Below are 22464 nucleotides of genomic sequence, written 5' to 3' on the forward strand. Positions count from 1 at the left end.
TTCACAAGCTTCAAAATCTCCCCTCCCGCTACCGCATCCCAAAACCACTCCAGCTCGTCCCCGCCTCCCTAACCTGTTCTTCCTCCCACCTATCCCCTCCTCCCACCTCAAGCCACACCCCCATCTCCTACCGACTAACCTCATCCCGCCCCCTTGACCTGTCCGTCCTCCCTAGACTGACCTATCCCCTCCCTAACTCCCCACCTACACTCACCTTTACTGGCTCCATCCCCGCCTCTTCGACCTGTTTGTTTCCTCTCCACCTATCTTCTCCTCTATCCATCTTCTATCCGCCTCCCACTCTCTCCCTATTTATTTCAGAACCCCCTTCCCCTCCCCCTTTTCTGATGAAGGGTCTCGGCCCGACACGTCAGCCTTTCTGCTCCCATGATGCTGCTTGGCCTGTTGTGTTCATCCAGACCTGCACCTTGCTGTCTCGGATTCTCCAGCATCTGCAGTTCCTACTATCTCTGATTCAGTAATAGTAAATGGGTATTTTTCAAGATGGAGGACTTCCACAAAAGTTAGTATTGGTATCTATGCTTTTCCTGATATATATTTACATGATCTAGATCTTGTTGCACAGGGGATAATTTCAAACCTTGCAGACAACACAAAACTTGGAAAAAACTGTAAATTATGAGGACAGTACAGAATTTCAAAAATTTTCAAGTTAGTGGAGTGGACAGACAGGTGGCAGCTGAAGCTCGACATGGAGAAGTTTGAGATGACCCACCTTAGGACAAAGGCCACAGACAGAATAAAATAAAACTTCTAACAGGTGTGAAGGAGGAACAGAGAAACCTAGGGCACATATGAATAGGTTTGAACAGTGGCAGTAGTCTTATTTTGTGACCTGGTGTCACACATTCCCCAGATGAAGAGAGGTGGTTAAATCTTTTTGATCATCTGCAACACCCAACTATAATTTCCAAGCGGAACATACAAAATCAATATGCAACCTCCAAGGCAACAAAAATGTTGGGGTTTGTGAGACACAATTCCGGTCGCTCTTCTGCTCCGTGAACAGAAATGTTGCGCCAAAACCTAGTCAGATCGCACCTGGAGGACGATATGGGTACCTAGGTACCATTCACTGCTTAAAAAAAAGGCATTATCCTCAAAAAATTTCACCACCAGGCAGCTCGATTCTTCGCATACTGTGCCTGATGGGATCTGGAGCTTCCCAGTTGACAGCCTGACACAACTTCCAGATCCAACGAGCAGCCTACAGGTTGTAAAGTTTTGAATGAACCATAAAATATTTCTAAGCAGTTTCCAAATCACAGCTTCAAAACTGTACACAACCCAAACGTGCTTCTCTTCAACCTCTCTCCCCCTACCAGGATGGAAAGTACTACTCATCATGAATCACCACGCCTTTATGCGCTTATTAAAGGAATACCTGCTAATTTTTTTTGTTCACATGACCATGGGCTGCATTCATTGTGCAGGTCCTGTGAAAATTGCCTCGCGGAAAAGTACAAAAAAAACCCTTACCAAGTACTGTACCTCCCAGATGCCGTCCACGAAAAGTAATTAATCTATCTTCGTTACCTTGAAACGATCAACCGACGCTGATAGTTGAAAAAGTGCTCCAATGCGTCTCATGTAATGGTGTCAACAGAACGCCGGCGATTAGCGATATCGTTATTTTGTGCGTACGCCCATGCTTTTTAAAAATAAAGCAGAGAGATCACCCTCACCAACAAACACTGACTTAAATGGTTTGTTACTCCCTGATGCAGAGAGGAGAAGAAGGACAACAAACCGCTCCAGTCACCATCGAGGCCCCGCTCTGAAGGCACTCTCTAACGCTCGCGCTCTCAACTGCCACCAACCGCCGCCTCGCCCACCACGCGCCTTCCCGCTCTCAGCCCGCGCCGCAGCCACAAACCGCATGTCAACGGCTCCGGCGCGAGTGGCGTCATGGCGTCATGTTCGACCTCCTCCCCACCCCCATTAATCCAATAAGAAGGCGCCTTCTGTTGGCGGTGCGTTCGTTACTTTTCCCCAATTGGTGAACCCGTCGACCTCGCTCCGTCCAACCCCAAGACCCAATCCCTTCATTCTTCAGAGAAATAAGAACTGCTGACGTCAGTCTGAGATAACACAGTAGGCCAGGAAGCATCGGAGGAGCAGGAAAGCTGACGTTTCGGGTCGGGACCATTTTTCTAGTCACTTCATTTTTCTCTTCCCTTACTCCCAATCCTCTCATTCTGTTCCCTCCACCCCAGTTTTTGATGAAGGCATTGGATGATTGGCAACCTCCACCATACAAGTGCTTCTCCACCCCCACCCCAAACTCCATTTGGGACTTCAACGTTGTTGCAGCCCCTCAGCAAAAACTGAGAGGGGAAGCAGGAAGGATGTCTTGTTAGAGCAGAGGCAGAGGGCTACAAATCTGTCTCATGGCAGCCATTGCTGCTTCAAAGCAGCAGGACTCAACTGTCCAAGCTTTGGGAAGTCTTGCCCTATCCCAATCTGGTAGGAATGGAGAGTCGACTGGAAAGGCAATGTGAAATAAATTTCTTTTTACTTTTTTTTATGGGATTTAGGATAACCTGACAGGGGCAGTGTTTGTTGTTCATCCCTGATTGCCCTCGAGGTGTGGCTAAGCAACTTTCTTCATCTGCTTTATTCTATCTGCAAACTAATACAATGTATTTGTTCTACTACTCACTGATTTTAGCCTTTCAAATTAGCATGAGTAAATAACCACTCATCATAGTCTCTTAAACATAAGAAGCTGTTCAGCAGTGGAGACCTTGAGGAAGAAATTGTCATGTCTTATGATTTGTCTTGTTATAGGAGGGCTGAGGTTTCCAAAGAAGGATGGTGTAAGTCAGTTGGGCAGAACATAAGAGCACTGAAGTTCTCAGAATAATAATGGTGCAACAATTATTATGAATGTCATCAAAAGCAGCATGGTTATATTGGCCGTATTCCCTACCTCATAGGTAAGAAGTGGGGATATTTACCAATGAATGCACAATGCTCAGCACCATTTGCAACCCCTCGGATACTGAAGCAATCCATGTTTAACCGTTGCCTTTTGATATTCAATAGCAAGGCCATTTTGGATAGATGGTGGTAGTGATATGATTGCTGAACTAGTAATCCAGCCAATGTACTGGGGACTTGGCAGATGGTGAAAGCTGAGTTCAATAAAAATCTGGAATGAAAAGTCTAGTGAAGGCCATGAATCCAGTGTTGATTGTAATTTTTTTTAAAAATTGTTCACTAACATCCTTTAGGGAAGGCAAACTGCTGGCCATACCTAGTCGATCTACATGTGACCACAGACCCACAGCAGTGTGTTTGCTTCAACTGCTTTCATGTCATTGCCAATGATACGTTCACTTCTGTCATCCAAGTAATGAATATATATTGTAAATATGAATGATGGGACTGATCCCTGTGACACTCCACTAGTTGCCAGCCTGTAAATGTTCCCAAATCCCAATTCTGTCTTCTGTTAGTTAGATAATCCTCTGTCCATGCTAATATGCCACACCCAAAACATTGGGCTCTTGTCTTCTTAAGTATGTTTGCATTATCAAATGCCTTTGGAAATCTAAATACATGACATCTACTGATCTCCCTTTGTCCACCCTGATTGTTACCTCCTCAAAAAAATTATAATTTATCAGACTGATATCCCCTTCATAAGGTTATAATGACTCTGCTTAACTATGTTGTGCATTTCTAAATGCTCTCCTGCTATATTCTTTCCCAATAACAGATGTTCGGCTAACTGGTCTATAACTACTTATTTTACCTCCTTTTTTAATAAGGATGTTTCTTTGGCAGTTTTGCAAAATCTAATTTATTTTTGCAAGATTACTACCAGTGCAACCACCATCTCTGTACTTACTTTATTTAATTGCCTAGGATTCAACCCATAATGCCCAGGAGAGTTATCACCTTTAGCCCCATTAGTTTCCCTAGTCCTTTTTTTCTAATGTTTGTTTGCTCCTCCACTTTTGCTCATTGATTTATTATTTCTGGAATGCTATTAATATCCTCTACTGTGAAGAGTGAAGTAAAGTATTTCTTCAATTCTTCTGCCATTTCCTGGATCCCTATTATTACCCCAGCCTCATTCTATAACGGGTCTAAATTCACTTTGGCCCCTCTCATCCTTTTTGTATACATAAAGAAGCTGTTACTGTCCATTTTATGTTACTTGCTATTTGCCCTCAGTTTATTTTCTCCCCTTTTTTGGGTCAATATTTGTTAGCTTTTAAACTTTCCCAATCTTCTAATTTATCACTCATCTGTGGCATATTCTTTATTTTCCCCCACTTCAATTTGCTACTATTCTTAACTTCCTTGGTTAACCACAGTTTGTTTATCACCCTATTGGAATCCATCATACAAAGAACAATACAGCACAGGAACAGGCCCTTTTGCCCTCCAAGCCAGGATCGACACATTTTGCCCTTCCATTCTAAAACTGTCTTCACTTACAGGATCCATATCCCTCTATTTCCTTCCTATTCATGTATTCGTCCAGGTGCTTCTTGAATACTGCCATTGTGTCTACTTCCGCCACTTCCTCTGGCAGCGCGTTCCAGGCACTCATCACCCTTTGCATGATATCTTTTGCTCCAGAATGATTTACTAAACCTGCCTCATTATACATTACCAGATCCAAAATAGCCTGATAGTTTCCTAGAACTGGTCCAATGCCGAATACATTGGCTAGCTCTGTCGATTTAACTTTCCCAATAACCATGGGTTACTTTAAAACTTTATGTAGAAAGTACTACCTTCTTTGCACGTCCTCATTATCTCCTGTTTATTGACTGTCCTACAGAACAGCTATAGTTAGGAGGGTTATAGACTATTCCCACCAATGTTTTCTTTCCCTGGTTTTTTCTTACCTCTACCATGATAGATTCCATATCATTCGATCCAAGATCATTTGTTGATAATGTACTTATTCCATTTTGAACTCACAAACCTACTCCACTAGCCTTCCTTTCCTATCTGTCCTTTCAAAAGATCACATTCCCATGAATATTTAGTTCAAAGTTTTGATTTCCTTGTAACCGTATCTCTGTAATGACTCATAATATCATACTGATTAACCTCTATTTGTGACATGAATTCATTTATTTTGTTCAGAATACTACACACATCTAAGAGCCATTAATTTTATCTTTTGTTCCCTATTTACTACGTTTTTTTTCCCCTTGGCGTTTGTATACTCTCCCTCTGGATATGGTCAAAATAGTTTGTCCGCAGTGCCAATATATCATTTTGCTTTGCAAGCCTTAGTTACACACCCACCACTCCCAACCCTATTAACTAGAACAGATGCTAGACTGAGTTTGCAGCAGGTGGTATGGGAACAAAGAGGGAAAAGCACACTGAACCTTGTCTTCACTAATCTGCATGCCGCAGGTGCACCTGTCCATGATAGTATTGGTAAGAGTGACCACTATTCAGTCTCTGCAGAGACAGTCACATCAAGAACACCATATGTTCTGTTTTATGGCATAATTGTTGTGCTAAACAAAATAGACTTGATACAGACCTATCAACTCAACATTGTCAACCATGAGGTGCTGAGGGCTAACAACAGCAGCAGAATTGTATTCAGACACAATTTGCAGCGTCATGACCTGGCATATCACCGATTCTACTGCAACCAGTAAGCCCAAGGATCAGTCCTATTTCAATGAAAAGTACAGGAGCACATGCCAAGAGTAGTACCAGGCATACCCAAGAAATGAGATGTCAACCAAGTGAAGCTACAAAACAGGACTACTTCCAGGTCAAACAGCATAAGCATAAAGCAATAGAAAGAGCTAAACAATTCCATAGCCAGATCTAAGCTCTGCATTCCTGCTGCATTGAGCTGTGAATTCTTGTGTACAATTCAGCAACTCAATCAAGGAGGCGGCTCCACTTGTAACCCCATCCTCAATGATAGGGGAGCTCAGCACATCAGTGCAAAAGAAAAGGTTGAAGCATTTGCAACAGTCTTCAACCAGAATTATTGCACTGGAGGGGCCTAAGAGAAAACTCACCTGGATATTGCCAGAGATGGTGCATTTCAGCTATAAAGACAGGTTGGATGAGCTTGGGTTGTTTTCTACAGGGCAGAGAAGGTTGAGAGATGAACTGATTGAGGTGTACAAGATTATGAGGGATGTGGACAGGGTGGACATAAAGCAGCTGTTCCCCCCCCTTAATCAAAAGGTCATGAACAAGGGTACAAACTTGTAAAGTGAAAGGCAGGAAGTTTAGAGGGGAGTAGAGGAAGATATTTTTCACCCAGAGAGTGGCAGGGATCTGGAATGCACTGCCCGGGAGAGTAAGTGGGAATGGTAACTTTAAAAAGTACCTGGATGAATATGAAGCATCAAAACATTCAAGGCTGTGGATCTAGTGCAGAAAAGTGAGACAAGCATAGGCAGTAGTGAATTTTGGTTGTCCAGATTTGATGGATTGAAGGGCCTCTTCTGCACTGTACAATTCTAGCTGTCAAGCAGATGATCTATCATGGCTTCCTCCAGATATCCCCAGCTTCACAGATGCTAGTCTTCAGCCAAATCGATCCACTCCACTTAACATCAAGATACCATTGGAGGTGTTAAATACTGCAAGGGGAACGGGTTCTCACAACATTCCTGTAATAATATTGAAGACTTGTGCCTCAGAACTTGCCACACTCCTAGCCAAACTGTTCCAGTACAGCCACAAAACCAGCATCCACCTCACCATGTGGAAAACTGCACAGCTAAGCCTTGTACACCAAGCAGGTCAGATCCAATCTAATCAGTTACCAGTCCATTAGTCTACTCTCAATCATCGGTAAAGTGATGGAAGTTGTCATCAGTGATATAAGCAGCACTTGCTCAGCAATAACCCACTCACTGACACTCATTTTGGATTCTGCCAGGGCCGTTCACTCCTAATCTCATTACAGCCTTGGTTCAACCATGGACAAGAGAGGTGAAGTCCACTAATGAGTTGAGAGAGACTGTCCTTGACATCACTGCCACATTTGACTGAGTCACATCGAAGAGCCTGAGCAAAACTAGAGTTAATGGGAATCGGGGGAAAATTCTCAGCTGACTGGTGACATACCTAGCACAAATGAAGATGTTGTAGTTCAGTCATCTCAACTCCATGACATCGTTCTTACAGGAATGCTTTACACCCAACCATTTTGTTACTTCATCAATGACCTTCCCTCCATTGTAAGTTCAGAAATTAAGTTGTTTGCTCATGATTGCACAATTTGGAATTCCTCACACTGAAGCTGACCATGTTCAAATACAGCAAGATCTGGACAATATCCAGGTTCAGGCTGACACACACCCAGTGTCAGGCAATGACCATCTCAATCAAGAGTGAATTTAACCATCATCCCTTGACATTCAAATGGCATTACCATCAATGAATCCCGCACTATTAACATCCTGAGAGTTACTATTGACTAGAAACTGAACTGGGCTTGCAATATAAATATTGTGGCTACAGAGTAGGTTAGAGACTAGGAATCTTGCACCAATTAACTCCCCAAAGCCTCTCCATCTATAAGAACCAAGTCAGGAATGTTATGGAACCCTCCTCACTTGCGTGGATGAGTGCACCTCCAACAACACTCAAGAAGCTTGACAACCGGCAAGCTGTCCTCCAAACCACAGACTACCCTGACTTAAAATTACAATGCCATTCTTCAGCATTGCAGGGTCAAAATCCCTCCCTGACAGCGCAGTGACTGGGGAGGGGAAATCAACTAAACCAAATGGACTGCAGCATTTCATGATGACAGCTCTCCACCACTTTTGCAAGGGCAACTAATGATGGGAAATAAATAACAAATTACTGGAGAAACTCAGTAGGTCTGGCAGCATCTGTGAAGAGAAAGCAGAGTTAACTTTGAGTTCAGTGACCATTCTTCAGATAGGGAAATAAATACTGGACTAGTTGAGGCAAACAACTTCTTTGAGTTCTAACTTCCATTTAAATGAGAACTGTATAAACAAATACCAATTTATTATTTTGCTTAAATCAGAAATATCCAGGCATCTCCCTCTGGGCTAAATTGCACGGTGAATCTCAAAAATTTATGTCCCAAAGACATTTTGTTTCTGTTTACATCTTCCCGTATTTGAATTTCGTGCATTTTGGAGTGGGCTAAACACCCTGCTACTTTGATTTGCAAATAATTCCTAAAACAAACCATCCAGATTTGTTTTCAGTTTGAGATGGCTGCAAATTAACTGACAGCACTGACCTAAATTTCATAAGTGGCCTGCAAAAACTCCATAGTAGACAACAAAATAATTCACAATGCTTGGACAATAGAGTCATTGAGATGTGCAGCATAAAAACAGACTGTTCAGTCCAACTAGACAATGCCAACCAGATATCCTAAATTAATCTAGTCCCATTTGCCAACATTTTGCCCGTATCCCTCTAAACCCTTCCTATTCATATACCCATCCAGATGCCTTTTAAATGTGGTAATTGTACCAGCCTCCACCACTTCCTCTGGCAGGTCATTCCATACACGCACCACCCTCTGCGTGAAAAAGTTGCCCCTCAGGTCCCTTTTAAATCTTTCCCCTCTCACCTTAAACCTATGCCATCTAGTTTTGGACTCCCCTACCTTGGAGAAAAGACCTTAGCTATTCACCCTATCTAGATGGATATATGAATAGGAATGGTTGAAAGGGATATGGGCCAAATCCTGGTAAATGGGACTAGATTAATTTAGAATATCTGGTCAGCATGGACGAGTTGGACCGAAGGGTCTGTTTCCATGCTGTACAGCTCTATGACTCTATACCTCCTATGTTCACATCCAAATCATTTATATAAATGAGGAAAAGCAGTGGACCCAGCACCAATCCTTGACGCACACTGCTGGTCATAGGCCTGCAGTCTGAAAAGCAACCCTCCACCACTACCCTCTGTCTTCTACCTTCAAGCCAGTTCTGCATCCAAATGGCTAGTTCTCCCTGTTTTCTATGTGATCTAACTTTGCTAACCAGTCTATCAAGAGGAACTTTGTCGAACACCGTACTGAAGTCCACGTCCACCACTGTGCCCTCACCAATCCTCTTTATTACTTCTTCAAAGACCTCAAGTTAGTGAGTCATGATTTCCCATGCACAAGGCCATGTTGACTATCCCTAATCAATCCTTGCCTCCAACAACTTGCCCACCACTGATGTCAGGCTCACCAGTCTATAGTTATCTGGCTTTTCCTTACCACTTTTCTTAAATAGTGGCACCACATTAGCTAAAATCTAGTCTTTCAGCACCTCACCTGTGGCTATCACAGGATGCAGTTTACAATTTACACAACCGTCTACTCATTCAGTGTTATGTGGTAACATATTTAATAGGTGTAAAGTACAGGGGCACGATGATCTAGAAACTTCATTCAAAGAGTTTCTCCTTTTTCACTAAATCAAAGTCAAAAGTTTGTTGTACAACAGAATCCGAACAACCAAATAAATCATCTGTCCACTATTGTACTGTCTCCATTCAGCTGCTCCCTGATAAAACAATTTCAATTAAATAATTTAAACAATGTAAAGCTGACTCTTTATTGCACATTTGTGCCAATTTTACTGTTTACTTCATGGGTCCACCAGAATAGGCCGGCCCCCTTTCACGTTCACATGCAGTAGTGTAGTTCAGAATGTACAATAATTGAGAAAGGAAGTGCTTGCATTTATATGACATCTTTCACATCTAGTTTGTGCACAGCAAGGTCCCATAATTATTAAAGTGTATTCTGCTTGGTTGAGTGAAGTATGTTGATCAGGACCTCTTCCTATTCTGCAAATACATCTATGTAAGCAAGTATTGGTTTAAAAGTCTAAGCTGACTGACTAGTCAGTATTGAGTTGAAGCGTCAGTCTAGATTATGTTTTCAAATCTGTCCTTGTGCTGTTATCCATGACCAGTTGACTTGAAAGTACTGTAATACTAGTACCAAATAAACCCGAAATAGATGCTTATATACCTTACCATGCATAAACTAGTGAACATCTTTATTAGAAGTAACTCGTAACTGCAAAAGACAACAATGAGGCATGAAATGTTTTTATGAAACATTTAATTCAGATTTTCCTTGACAATGAAACGTGCAACATTTTATCAGTTCTAATATTATACTTCAGTCAATATCCGTAGTGTAAATGTTAGATCTGGGAAATTGATGATGCCTATCTTTAACATTCACGGATGTTAAAACTGAAACAGCCCGGTTGTATTCTAAAAAAGGCCAATTGCCTTGAAGGTGGCTGTGGTGGTAACTTATATGTCCTTTCCTCATCTGAAGTTACCTTAAAGAATATGGGATCAAAGCAAGCACAGTGCAGCATAGAGAAGTCCATTCAGCCCATATATTTATGGATCATCAATATGTACTGCATAGATGTATCAAACATTCACTTGCATGTTACATAAGGAAAGACACAGGGATGGAGGGGGGGGGGGCGGTGGCGGTGGTTTATATAATCATCTGCTTCACAAAATGTCAAGTCTGGGCCATCATTATTCTGACAGCTACCATGTGATATTCCAGAATCAAATGTACAATACTCTCACATTCATGGAACAAATGTTTCTGAGGTATCAGAAAGTTAAGAGCACATAAATGACATCCAAGTATCAAATTGACCAACATGACCTTTGTGAATAAGTCACCAGGTTGGAAGAGGTAACAAAAAAACTGAAAATGCCAAAAATATTCAGCAGGTCTGACAGCAACAGAGAGAAACAGAGTTAACATTTCAGGTCAATGGCCTTTTGACATGACTGGACAGAACTCAGCTGTTTCCCCTCCAGCTAGCCTTTTTAAGTGCAAAACAGTAATGCTACCACCCTGGCATTGTAGCATATGATTGCTACTATCAATGTTTTCCTGCCACGTGGGGTGCGGCAGAGGAACAGAGAGGAAACAAGGGAAAAAATTGATATTGCAACTCAGGAAACTAATCAGGTCTGGAATCTGTTGCTTTCCGTAAGCAGATAGGGAAAATGTGTCCAATCACACCATTAGTGCATGCCTCAGTCAGCAACATTGTACATTAAATTTTCAAAAGATCTTATGCTCAAATCAATTAGTATTTTTGGCATCCAGTTACTATCACTAAGAAATTCCAGGTACAGCAGAATTAGGAAGGCAATTTCTGTTCCTTCATTCTATTTCATCAACATGCTCAGACAATCTCACAAGACCAACATGACAGCATTTGTAATTCTTTTGGTTCCCACATCATCCCAGTTAGAGAGATTAATGATAAATTATAAACAAATTTATACGTACAAAAAATTGTTCAAATCACCCAAAGCTGATATACTAGTGCAGCAAGCAATTAGGAAAGGAAATCGTATGTTGGCCTTCGCTGGCAGAGAATTAGAATAGAGGAGTAAAGATTCTTGCTGCAATTGCATAGAATGCCGGTTGAACCAGAGCCGAGTGTTGTTTGCAGTTTTGGTTCCTTTACACAAGGAAGGATATACTCACCAAAGAGAGTGTGCAGTGGAGGTCCAGCAGACTAATTCCTAAAGAGGGTCTGTCTGTGTGGGGAGATTGCAGAAACTTGACTTGCCTCTATTCTCCAGTTTACAATAGGAGGAGATTGTTCTTGATGAATGATTCAGGGTGTATCCAAGAGAAATGTTTTCTTATGGCTTGGGGTGGGGTTACAAACCAGGAGACAGAGTCTCAGAATTAGCACTGACACATTTAAGCCAGAAATGTCTTCACTCAAGAGGTAATGAACCTTTGGAATTCTATGCCCCAGAGTGTTATGGGGTAGTCAATTAAATCTGTTCATAAAAAAGAGATGAATAAATTTCTGGACATTAAAGGTATTTGGAGAAAGCACAGGAAAAGGCATTGAGGTAGATGATCAGCCATAATCTAAAATGGCAGAGCAGGCACAAGAGGTTAAATGGTCTACTCCCGCTCCCCTGTGGATTGGGTCAAGGCCAGAGGATCAGAGGCATTCCAGATTGACAAGTGCCGATACAGGGAAGTGAGTGGGTGGGGGGTGGGGGTTGTCGTGGTGGTGGTGCTGGTGGAGGAGGAGGAACATCAAGACGGAGGCGTACTCTCTTAACATTTTTAATTAAGAAAGCCAACCATGCAGCCAGGCCACCACCTTGAAAAGGAAAAATCTTCTACAGGACAGCCTGTGACTACTGCTGCGACCAGGAAGAGGACATTAAGCGTACTCGGAGGACAGACTCCTGATCTGCATACAGAAGGGTGACTCCACACAGCTAAACTGGTTCCTACCACCACTGGGAACTGACAGGCTGACTGGACACGCCAGTTGAAGAACAGTGACTGGGACTTAGTGGCCATTAGTTAATATAGCCATACCATTCCCTTCCCCTACAAAGCAGGATGGAACCAGAGAACTAGCACACAGGCTAGCACTGCTAACTTTAGCAACCATCTGCCTCTGTTCCCAACTGGGGCTTAAAATTAAGCCCTTGATCTCCAAGTTAGGTAGTCAGAGAACAAAATAATGGAACAAAGATAATGATATTACATAAACAACAAGTGAAAACTAGCAATATTAACTATCCATGTAATATTATGTGCAGTTATTCCATTCTTCACATCTTAATATATTTCCATGGGTTAACACTTAAATTGCTCAAATTCTGATTGGTCAAATGGTTTCCTCAAGATTAAAACTAGTACTTAGGAGGGACCAAATTAGATTCCTACAGACAACTAAGTCATGTTTCTTTTAGACATTCATCCCAGCAAATTGCCAGGTGATTTGGATGAAAAGTCTTCCCAAAGAACAGTCAGAAGGTGAAACTGTAATAGTGGGTTAATGAAAACTCAAAAAAGCTTTCACAAATCCAATTGTTTATTTAGGAAAATATTTTCCCACAAAGTGTGGTTTTCAATACTAAAAATATTTTCTTTCATTTATTTTCATCAGTTGGCCACCAATCTGGAACTGATGACTTCAATGGGACCTGAGCATCACCCTTTGTGCACAGGTGAAGTGGTTCATTCGCAAAGGCCAGTCGAACCAAGGCTAAGCCAACATCACCAGTGTAACTCCTGAGCCTTCCAGCTGATTTTCCAGATTCAGTCACAATCTGGGCCTTTTCAGGAAGACTGCCAGGCTGTAAGGGGTTGTCCAGTTGTATTGGCATCAATCTTTTCCTAATCACACCTGTGTAGTGAGTCCGAGCTGTTAACTCTTGTCCAATATAACAGCCTTTCGTGAAACTGATTCCATTCATGTAAACTAGATTGGATTCCAGAGGTATTGCTTCTCCAGTTGGAAGGTCCTTCACCCCTTCAGCAATTCCTTAAATAAAGAAAAGATGACCGTCTATCCTTGATATATATAATTAAACTCAATTTTCATATACATTTCAAATAACTAATCATTTAATAATTTTCAGAGTTTAGCACCCTGTTGCCCAATGTTCTCAATGAAGTAAAATTTAAAAATAACACATCCTATGGACCCCTTTAGAGGGTTGTGTCTAGCTCCTTGAAGGCACTTGAAACTTTCAAAGGCAAATAAAATTCACTCCTTCACAGACCTGTTGATTGAATATGCATGAAAATGGGACTAGGCCCAAACATGACACGCCTGCTGATATTGTTGGAGCAACGCTGAACCCGCTTTACAAAGGAGACATTAGACAATAGATCAGCAAATGCCCGAGATCTTGCTTGTAGGACAGAGGTACAAGAAGCTTTACACAACGGAAGGTGAACAACCTAACTCACCATAAGTTGAATACATTGCCATTTGAACAGTGAACACAACCCACCCAATTGTCACAATTACCTCAGTAAGTTTAAAAGGATATTTTTGCCTTCAACAACAGTGCTGCTGCAGCTTCCCAATGTCATGTATCAGATTGACTCATCAATAACTGGTTAATCAAGGACTGAGACGTTAGCTCCTCCCTAAGGCATTGAGTGAGAGACAAGTGTATGGCAGAGCCCACTCTCCTAGAGGCAAATATCCTTTTTGCTGTAGATCCACCAAAATTAGTTCTGGATCTCACAAGTGGGCCAGGGAAGCCCTTCATGATCATCATGATTCAGTACCACAGCAGAAATACAGCAAGGCCCAGAAATATAAAGAAACTACGGTGTACATGTGATGAGTCAAAGAAAGGATGTTGCCCATGACTGGGATTCTAGAACCAGGGGGACAGAGTCTCAGAAAAAAAAAGGTTAGACCATTTTGGACTGAGATGAGGAATTTCTTCAGAGGGTGGCAAATCTTTGGAATCCTTTGCCCCAGAGCAAAGAATTGGGAAAGCTCAGTCATTAAGCACATTCAAGTCAAAAAATCAACAGATTTTTAGACATTGATCACATCAAGGACAATAGTGTTGAAGTAGAAGATGTATGATTCTACATCATAGGTTTAATGGGCAGAATGGCCTACTCCTACAATGCTAGTTAGTCTCTGAATCAGGAAGAATGTCACTGGATCTTAGAGGGAGATGGGCTGCAACACAATGTATACAATAACAGACAAAATTAAATTTTCTCTACCAGTGAAACTTTGGATAGTTTGGGGCTTTGAACAACCAACCCAGAGTGAAAGGTGTAGGCAATCATCTGATGTGTTACATTGCTCTCAACCAAAAATCAGCTCATTCTGCAGGAATAGTTCCTGCTTACAAAGATCATTTTCTGAAAAATGCTTAGAAAAATGTTAATTTGCTTATTTGCCAATATATAACAGAAGTTGAATTGTATCAAGGAGCACATTGCTTCAATTGCGTTCCTCACTGTGGTGAAGATAATAGTAACAGACTTCAAATATTTTACATGGCAACCCCTCTGAGATATCAGACATTATGGAGTTTTAGGCCAGTTTCAGTTTGCAAGCTGTAAATACTCCTTACCTACTTGATACCGATATCTATGGTAGTCCTGGATATCTCCTAGATGACTGCCTGGGACAATAGCCAAAGGGTTGTCCATTTTGTTCAACACTAATCGCCATCCCATGGCATCAGTTCTAGGATCATGGGTGCACACCACCACTTTCTTTGCATTTACTACTAAAGCGCTGCCAGCTTCGGTTGATGGTGCAAATGAGAGCACTGTCCATAGGGAAAGCTCCGGACAAGGGGATATCTTCACTTTCCTTCGAATTTTATAAACTTTTAAATGCTTCTGAACAGCATCAAGTAATGTGGCATCGCATTCCAGGAGAATGGCTGGCTCTTCATTTTCGCTTTTGTGTAACCTGGCATTTAAAAGAGATAACAATAGCCACCATGAAAGAACTAACGCACCAATTTTACCAACAACTCATGTACTAAAATAATCCATTTTATCAACACAACTATTTGTATACCAAATTTCAAAACTCATTTAAAGATATTTTAAAGTGGATTTAAAATAAGATTTTAATCCTCAAATAGAAAGGCAAAACAATATGATTTTAAATAGGACAATAGGGTGAGATGAATGGGGTCGGAGGGGAACAGAAATGACAGCACAGGATGAATTACAGTACTATATAACATAATTTTCTGACAACATTGCAGGCTAATTGGCAAGGGTCCACGTGCCAGTAGGCATCATAACTTTAATTTATGCATATATTTTGATACAGATGGAGCATTTTAAAAAGTACAATCAAGTTTTTTTTTGCTTTGGCAGAAAGAACAAAAAAGCAGAGTATTATTTAAATGGAGGATAATGAGTGTGGAATTCTAAGGTGAAGAGGGATCTAGGTTTTCAAGTGCACGAATTACAAAAAGTTAGTTTACAGCTGCAACGACATAATCAAGGTGGTTAATGGAATGCTATCCTTTATTATGAGAATAATTGAATATAAAAATAAGGTTATGTTTAATTAAATAGGGCATTGGTGAGACCATATCCTGAATGCTGTGTGCAGATGTGATGTCCTTTAAGGAATGGTGTAAATGTATTGAAGATGATTCAGGTAAGATTTATTAGATTGATAGGTGAAATGAATGAATTTTGTTGAGGATAGATTAGACAAATTGGCCTTGTTTCCCCTGGAGTTTAGAAGTGTGAAGGATACTCTTGTGGTGCAACGCTAACATCCTTACACCTGGACTGAGAGGCCCAAGTTCAAGTCCCACCTGCTCCAGAGGTGTGTAATACCTCTGAACAGGTTGATTAGAAAAATAGGTTTTAAAAAAATAGAAGAGTGAAGGATAATTTCATTGACGTGTACAAGATCCTGAATGCTCTCAACAATGTGGACATAGGAAGGATGTTTTCTCTTGTGGGTCAGTCCAGAACAAGGGAGAACCATTTTAAAATTCCTTTTAGGAAGGAGGTGAAGAGAGATTATTTCTGTCAGAGGGCTGTGTGAAATCTCTGCCTCAGAAGGAGGTGGGGGTGGTCATTAAATATTATAAAGGTGGAGATCAATAGATTCCGGTTAGACAAGGGAAATTATGGGTTCAGGGTAGATGGGACTGTAGAATTCAAAACAAACAGATCAACACTGAATAGCAAAGCAGGCTTGAGCAGCAAAATGGTCTACTGCTGCTCCTATTTCATATGTTTGTATGACCTAATTTTAACAAATAACCTTATAATTATATTAGTAAGTTACGTCACAAAATTCCTTGCTGAATAAACCAAGGCAATGGCCATTCCTGTCTGTCGCAAAAGTCTACTCATGGCCTGTTGTACTAACCTACTGCATTAATAGGTTGTAATGATACAGCTGATATGGAAGTCATTTGGCCTATCGAGTTAGTGACTGCTCTTGGGTACAGCTATCCAAGTAAAACCTTCTCTTGCGCCGTAACCCTGTAATTAGTTTCCCCTTCAATTTGCTACCAGCAAATTTTCTTTTGAATCTTAGTCCTGCCTCTACTTCCATGACCCTTTTTGACACCATATTCCAGATCATAATTTATCAAACTGCTTTATGTTGGTTCTGATTCGATTGGAAGCTACCATTAATCTGTAATCCTCTAGTTACTGATCCTGCTGCCACTGAAATATAAAAAATTTTCTTAATTTGCCCTGAAGTATAACCACTAATTTATCAGAAGGAATCAAAAGATTCATGTACACAATGTTGCATCTTATAGTCTTGATCAAAAATTGCAGCTAATATTCCTAAATCATCTCAAAAGCATACAACACGGTGATAAGACACTCAGACAGGCAACCAAATAGTTGACAACATCTCTTGAAAGGTTATTTGCTAGCTAGGTGTCTGGTAAATGCAGATGTCATGGAGAAACCACCATTTTCTCTGGATTTTAATTACTGTGTGACACATTTTTACAAGAATTTTATAATGCTATCCCCATTTCTTACATATATTTTTAATCATCCTGTTCAGACATGTTATGACACATCTTCATAGCTGTTGGAACTTGAGCCTGGGTTTTGTGGCCCGGAAGTAGGAATACTACAACTGTACCATAACACACACATCACCACCAATCCCCCACCAATCCACTTACAGCATTGCTGATAACAGAACATTTTTGCTGTAAAAGTGAGGATCACAAAGCCAAAAAGGTACAGAAAAGAATTTCTTTTTAAGATAAACAGGAAACCACTCTGGACAACTGACTGAAGGAATGACTGAACCTGAGATGAGCCTTTCAAATTGGTGGGGAACACAGGACTACTACATCTTGAACTGCCTAATTATTTGTCAAATTACAAGCAGGGCCTTTTTTAATAAACTCTTACATAAGACTGAATTTCCCATACCATTTCAGTTGCCATTGCAAAGCATGGTCAGTAAAAGCATGGTCAGTGGTATCTTGCAACAGAGGTTTTTAAACAGAGGACGTGAACTGGAAGTAAGCAGTGTACAGATGTTTTTATTATATTATGTTTTCAATTGATCTTTCATGGACAGATTGATTTAAAATAGCACTAAGTTATGTATGAATTCAGAAAAATGTGATACCAAGGACAAAACAGCCTGCTTGATTGGCCCCACGTCCACAAGCATCCAGTCCCTCCGCCACCAACGCTCAGTAGCAGCAACGTATACCACTTACAAGTTGCAGACATTCACCAAAGCTCCAAAGACAACACCTTCCAAACTCACGACCATTATCATCTGGAAGGACAGGAGCAGCAGTAATAACATCACCTATAAGATCCGCCCCAAGCCATTGACCATCCTGATTTGGAGATATGTTGCAGTTCCTTCACTGTCACTGGGTCAAAATCCTGGAATTCCTTCCCTAATGACACTGTGGGTCAACCTCTAATACATGGATGCAGCGGTTCAAGAAGGCAGCTCACTACCACTCGGGATGAGCAATACATGCTAGCCCAGTGAAGGAAGATACTGCATATGCTGGAAATCTAAAATAAAACAAAGTGCTGGAACCACTCAACAGGGATGCAGTGCTGATGGAGAGAAGAATCGTTGAGCATTTCAGATGCTGGCTTATCTGACTTACCTGTAGAGAATCACATCGAATAATGTTCTCCCTTGCAAATTAAGCAGATGACAGTAAATTGCCTCCTGACGCCCGCTCATCACATCCTCGACGTCGTTGGTGATTAAACCCTGAAGGAAGGCGCCGGTATCCCGGCCCTGAAGCCGCAGCAGCTGCCGGTGACTCAGGCCATAGCAGCGGTACCGGCCTCCAGCCTCGGTGCTGACACTCCGGAAACATCTCCCCGCTGAGGGGGGCCCTCGATCGACCGCCCGTAGATGCAGTAAAAACCCCAACGATCGGCAACAGCGAAGCAGCAACATACCATCCACCTCAATGCTCACTAGAGTTACAGTTCAGACCCGAGTTCCCCGCCAGCATCTTACTAAACAGCAGTGCGGCGCCCTAACTCCTTAGACATCGCCCTCTGCAGGGGAGCCTTAGTGCGTCTATGACCTCCCAAGACATCGCCCTCTGCTGCGGATACTGAGTGAGCGTATGTGACCTCCCCGGACATCGCCCTCTGCTGAGGTTACTAAGTGAGTGTAATTGACCTCCCAGGATATCGCCCGCCTCTGCTGAGGATGGTGAATGAGTGTCTGTGACCTCCCCATCCCCTGTCCGGACATCGCCATCTGCTGGGGATGCTGAGTGAGTGTCCGTGATCTCTCCGGCAAAGGAGGCTGTGTCTGTGACTGCCCCAGGATATCGCCCTCTGCAGGGGTGGTTGCGTGAGTGTCTGTGACCGTCAGGGCCTTAGAAACAAAGGAAATAGGAGCAGGAGTGGGTCATTCGCAGATCAACCAACTCTGTTCTCACTTTCTCACTTTAATCACTTTGGTCCTAAGAACTGTATCTAACTCCCTCTAGAAAACATAACCCATATCCACAGATAACAAGGTGTAGAGCTGGATGAACACAGCAGGCCAAGCAGCATCAGAAGAGCAGGAAGGCTGATGTTTCGGGCCTAGACCCTTCTTCTGAAATGGGGGAGGGGAAGGGGGTTCTGAAATAAATAGAGAGAGGGGGAGGCGGATGGAAGATGGATAGAGGAGAAGATAGGTGGAGAGGAGATAGTCAAAGAGGCGGGGATGGAGCCAGTAAGGTGAGTGTAGGTGGGGAGTTAGGGAGGGGATAGGTCAGTCCAGGGAGGACGGACAGGTCAAGGGGGCGGGATGAGGCTAGTAAGTAGGAGATGGGGGTGGGGCTTGAGGTGGGAGGAGGGGATAGTTGGGAGGAAGGACAGGTTAGGGAGGCGGGGACAAGCTGGGCTGGTTTTGGGATGCGGTTGGGGGAGGGGAGATTTTGAAGCGTGTGAAGTCCACATTGATACCATTGGGCTGCAGGGTTCCCAAGCGAAATATGAGGTGCTGTTCCTGCAACCTTTGGTGGCATCGTTGTGGCACTGAAGGGGGCCCAGGATGGACATGTCGTCCAAGGAGTGGGAGGGGGAGTTGAAATGGTTCGCGACTGGGAGGTGCAGTCATTGGTCACGAACCGAGCGTAGGTGTTCCACAAAGCGGTCTCTAAGCCTCCGCTTGGTTTCCCTGATGTAGAGGAGGCCACATCTGGAACAGTGGATACAGTATACCACATTGGCAGATACGCAGGTGAACATTTGCTTGATGTGGAAGGTCTTCTTGGGGCCAGGGATGGGGGTGAAGGGGGAGGTGTAGGGGCAGGTGTAGCACTTCCTGCGGTTGTAGGGGATGGTAGGGAGTGTGGAGCAGACGAGGGAGTCACGGAGAAAGTGGTCCCTCTGGAAAGCAGATAAGGTTGGGGACGGAAAAATGTCTTTGGTGGTGGGGTGAGATTGCAGATGGCGGAAGTGCCGTAGGATGATGTGTTGGATCCGGAGGTTGGTGGGGTGGTACGTGAGGACGACAGGGATTCTATTTTGGTTGTTATTGCGCGGAGGGGGGGTGTGAGGGATGAGTTGCGGGCAATGCGACAGACATGGTTGAGGGCATTTTCAACCACTGTGGAGGGGAAGTTGCAGTCCTTGAAAAACGAGGACATCTGGGATGTCCGGGAGTGGAATGCCTCATCTTGGGAGCAGATGCAGCGCAGGCGAAGGAATTGGGAATCGGGGATGACATTCTTGCAGGAAGGTGGGTGAGAGGAGGTGTATTCCACATATCCACAGGCTGTGACTCCTGGTCCTGAACTCCCCAGTCATAGGGAACATCCTATCCTGTCCAATCCTTTGAATTTTATAGGTAGACAAACAGGAGGCTGGAAGAACACGGCAGGCCTGGCAGCAACTGGAGAAAAGGAGAAGTCAACGTTTTGGGTATTACCCTTCTTCAGGACTGGATGTGGGGGTAGGGGGAGCTGCAGATAAAGAGGGTTGGGAGGAAGGGCTGGAGGCAGAATGGTGAAGATAGGTGGACGCTGGTGGTAGGTACGACCTGGTTGGTTGATCGGAGGGACGTCAACAATTTAGAATTTTATAGGTTTCTATGAGATTCCCCTCTCATTCTCCTGATCTCCATTGAATACAGCCCTAACTAATCCAGTTTCTCTTCACATCACCAACCTACAGGACAATTGAGTTAGTGGCCTGGAGCTGTAAGGAGATTAAATGACGAAAACATTGCTAAGTAAAAGAAAGGAGAGTGGTGATGGGCCAAACAAAGAAACAAAAAGATGTATCCAGATTTGGTGTGAATGACAATAATGAACAGCTGCAAACCAAAATCAAAGGCGGCAGAGATTATATATGAATTTATTGAACTCAGTGCTGAGTCCATCAGATTGTAAAGTGATAGATGAGGTGCTGTTCTCTAAGCTTGCATTGAATTGCACTGGAACAGTCCAGCAGGCCAAGGACAGATTTGTGAGTTTAAGTGAAAAGTGCAGGATTAAAATCACAGGGGACTGGAAGCTTGGGGATCATGCTTGCGGACTGAATAAGAGTGTTCTACAAAACAGGCCTGACCTCCCCAGTGTAGAGGTAACTGCACTGTCAGCAATGGATACAACATCATGAACAATAGATACTAGACTAAGTTGAAAGATGTATGTAAAAATCACTGCTTCACCTGCAAGAACTGCTCTCTGCCTTGGAAAGTGAAGAGAGAAGAGGTTAAAGGACAAATTTTACATCTTCCCCACTTGCATGGAAAATTGCCATGAGAAAGGCACTGGATGTTAGTGAGATCACATCTGGTGTACTGTGTACAGTATTTATAACTTTATTTAAGGAATGATGTAAATGCATAGAAGCAGTTCAGAGAAGTTTTAGGAGTTAGAAAGATTCTTTGGACTAAACAGATTAAAGTGTATGGAGTGAAAGAGGGAACAATGTACTGAGTTGGATGATCAGCCGTGATCATATTGATTGGTGAGCAAGCTCGACGGGCTGAATGGCCTACTCCTGTTCCTGTTTTCAATGTTTCTGTGGTTACTGGACTAATAGCTGAAATGGGCCAGTTTTCTTACAAGGAAAGGTTAGATAGCTTAGACTTGTATGTGCTGAAATTTGGAAGAGTAAGAGGCAAATTGGTTGAACATATAAAATTCTGGGCAGTTTGGATGGATGAAAAGATGTTTCCTCTCGCAGAAGACTCTAGAACTAGCGACTCTCTGTTTTAAAATAAGGCTTTGAAAACAAAGAGGAAGAAAATTGGTTTGCTGAGAGTTGAGAGCTTTTGGAACTCTCTTCCTCAAAAGGCAGTGGAGTTTTTGAATCCTTTGAAGAGGCAGAGACTTTGAATCTTTTTAAGGCAAAGCTAGATAGATTCTTGATAAGCGAGGGGCTGAAAAGTTATCAGGGATAAGCAGGAATGTGTAGTGTGTAGAATGTGTTTCAGCCATAATCTTATTGAATGGTGAGCAGACTGAAGGGACGACATGGCCTAGTTCTCCTCCTAGTACGTGTTTGTTTGTTGGGGTTGATTGAAATGGGGACTAGCATGACACAGAGGTCCCTTTACAATGCTGTAAAGCAAGGGGAAGATCAATCTAGTGTGGCATCACTCCTGGAGGTGGTGAAAATGGCAAAGGATGATCCATTGAATACAGATGCTGGGATGGAACCCATCATGGTTT

At 42.6% G+C, this 22464-nt stretch overlaps 2 protein-coding genes across 2 annotated transcripts in view; both read right to left on the bottom strand.

The window, feature by feature from the left end:
* Positions 1-22464, bottom strand: part of LOC109921859 (sodium channel protein type 4 subunit alpha-like) — a 1322739-nt gene that overhangs the window by 484006 nt on the left and 816269 nt on the right. The window contains 1 exon segment of the mRNA XM_048618339.1: positions 1000-1015. Within this exon segment, the coding sequence (XP_048474296.1) occupies positions 1000-1015 (16 nt within the window).
* Positions 10080-18855, bottom strand: iba57 (iron-sulfur cluster assembly factor IBA57). Its single transcript, XM_020527893.2, has 3 exons — positions 18433-18855; positions 14902-15248; positions 10080-13331 (listed from the first exon to the last, which is right to left on the bottom strand). Exons 1-3 carry the CDS (start codon positions 18732-18734, stop codon positions 12937-12939), a joined length of 1044 nt encoding a protein of 347 aa, XP_020383482.1. The 5' UTR covers positions 18735-18855; the 3' UTR covers positions 10080-12936.

This window comes from Rhincodon typus, chromosome 2, assembly GCF_021869965.1.
Source record: "Rhincodon typus isolate 14 chromosome 2, sRhiTyp1.1, whole genome shotgun sequence".
NCBI classification, from domain to species: domain Eukaryota; kingdom Metazoa; phylum Chordata; class Chondrichthyes; order Orectolobiformes; family Rhincodontidae; genus Rhincodon; species Rhincodon typus.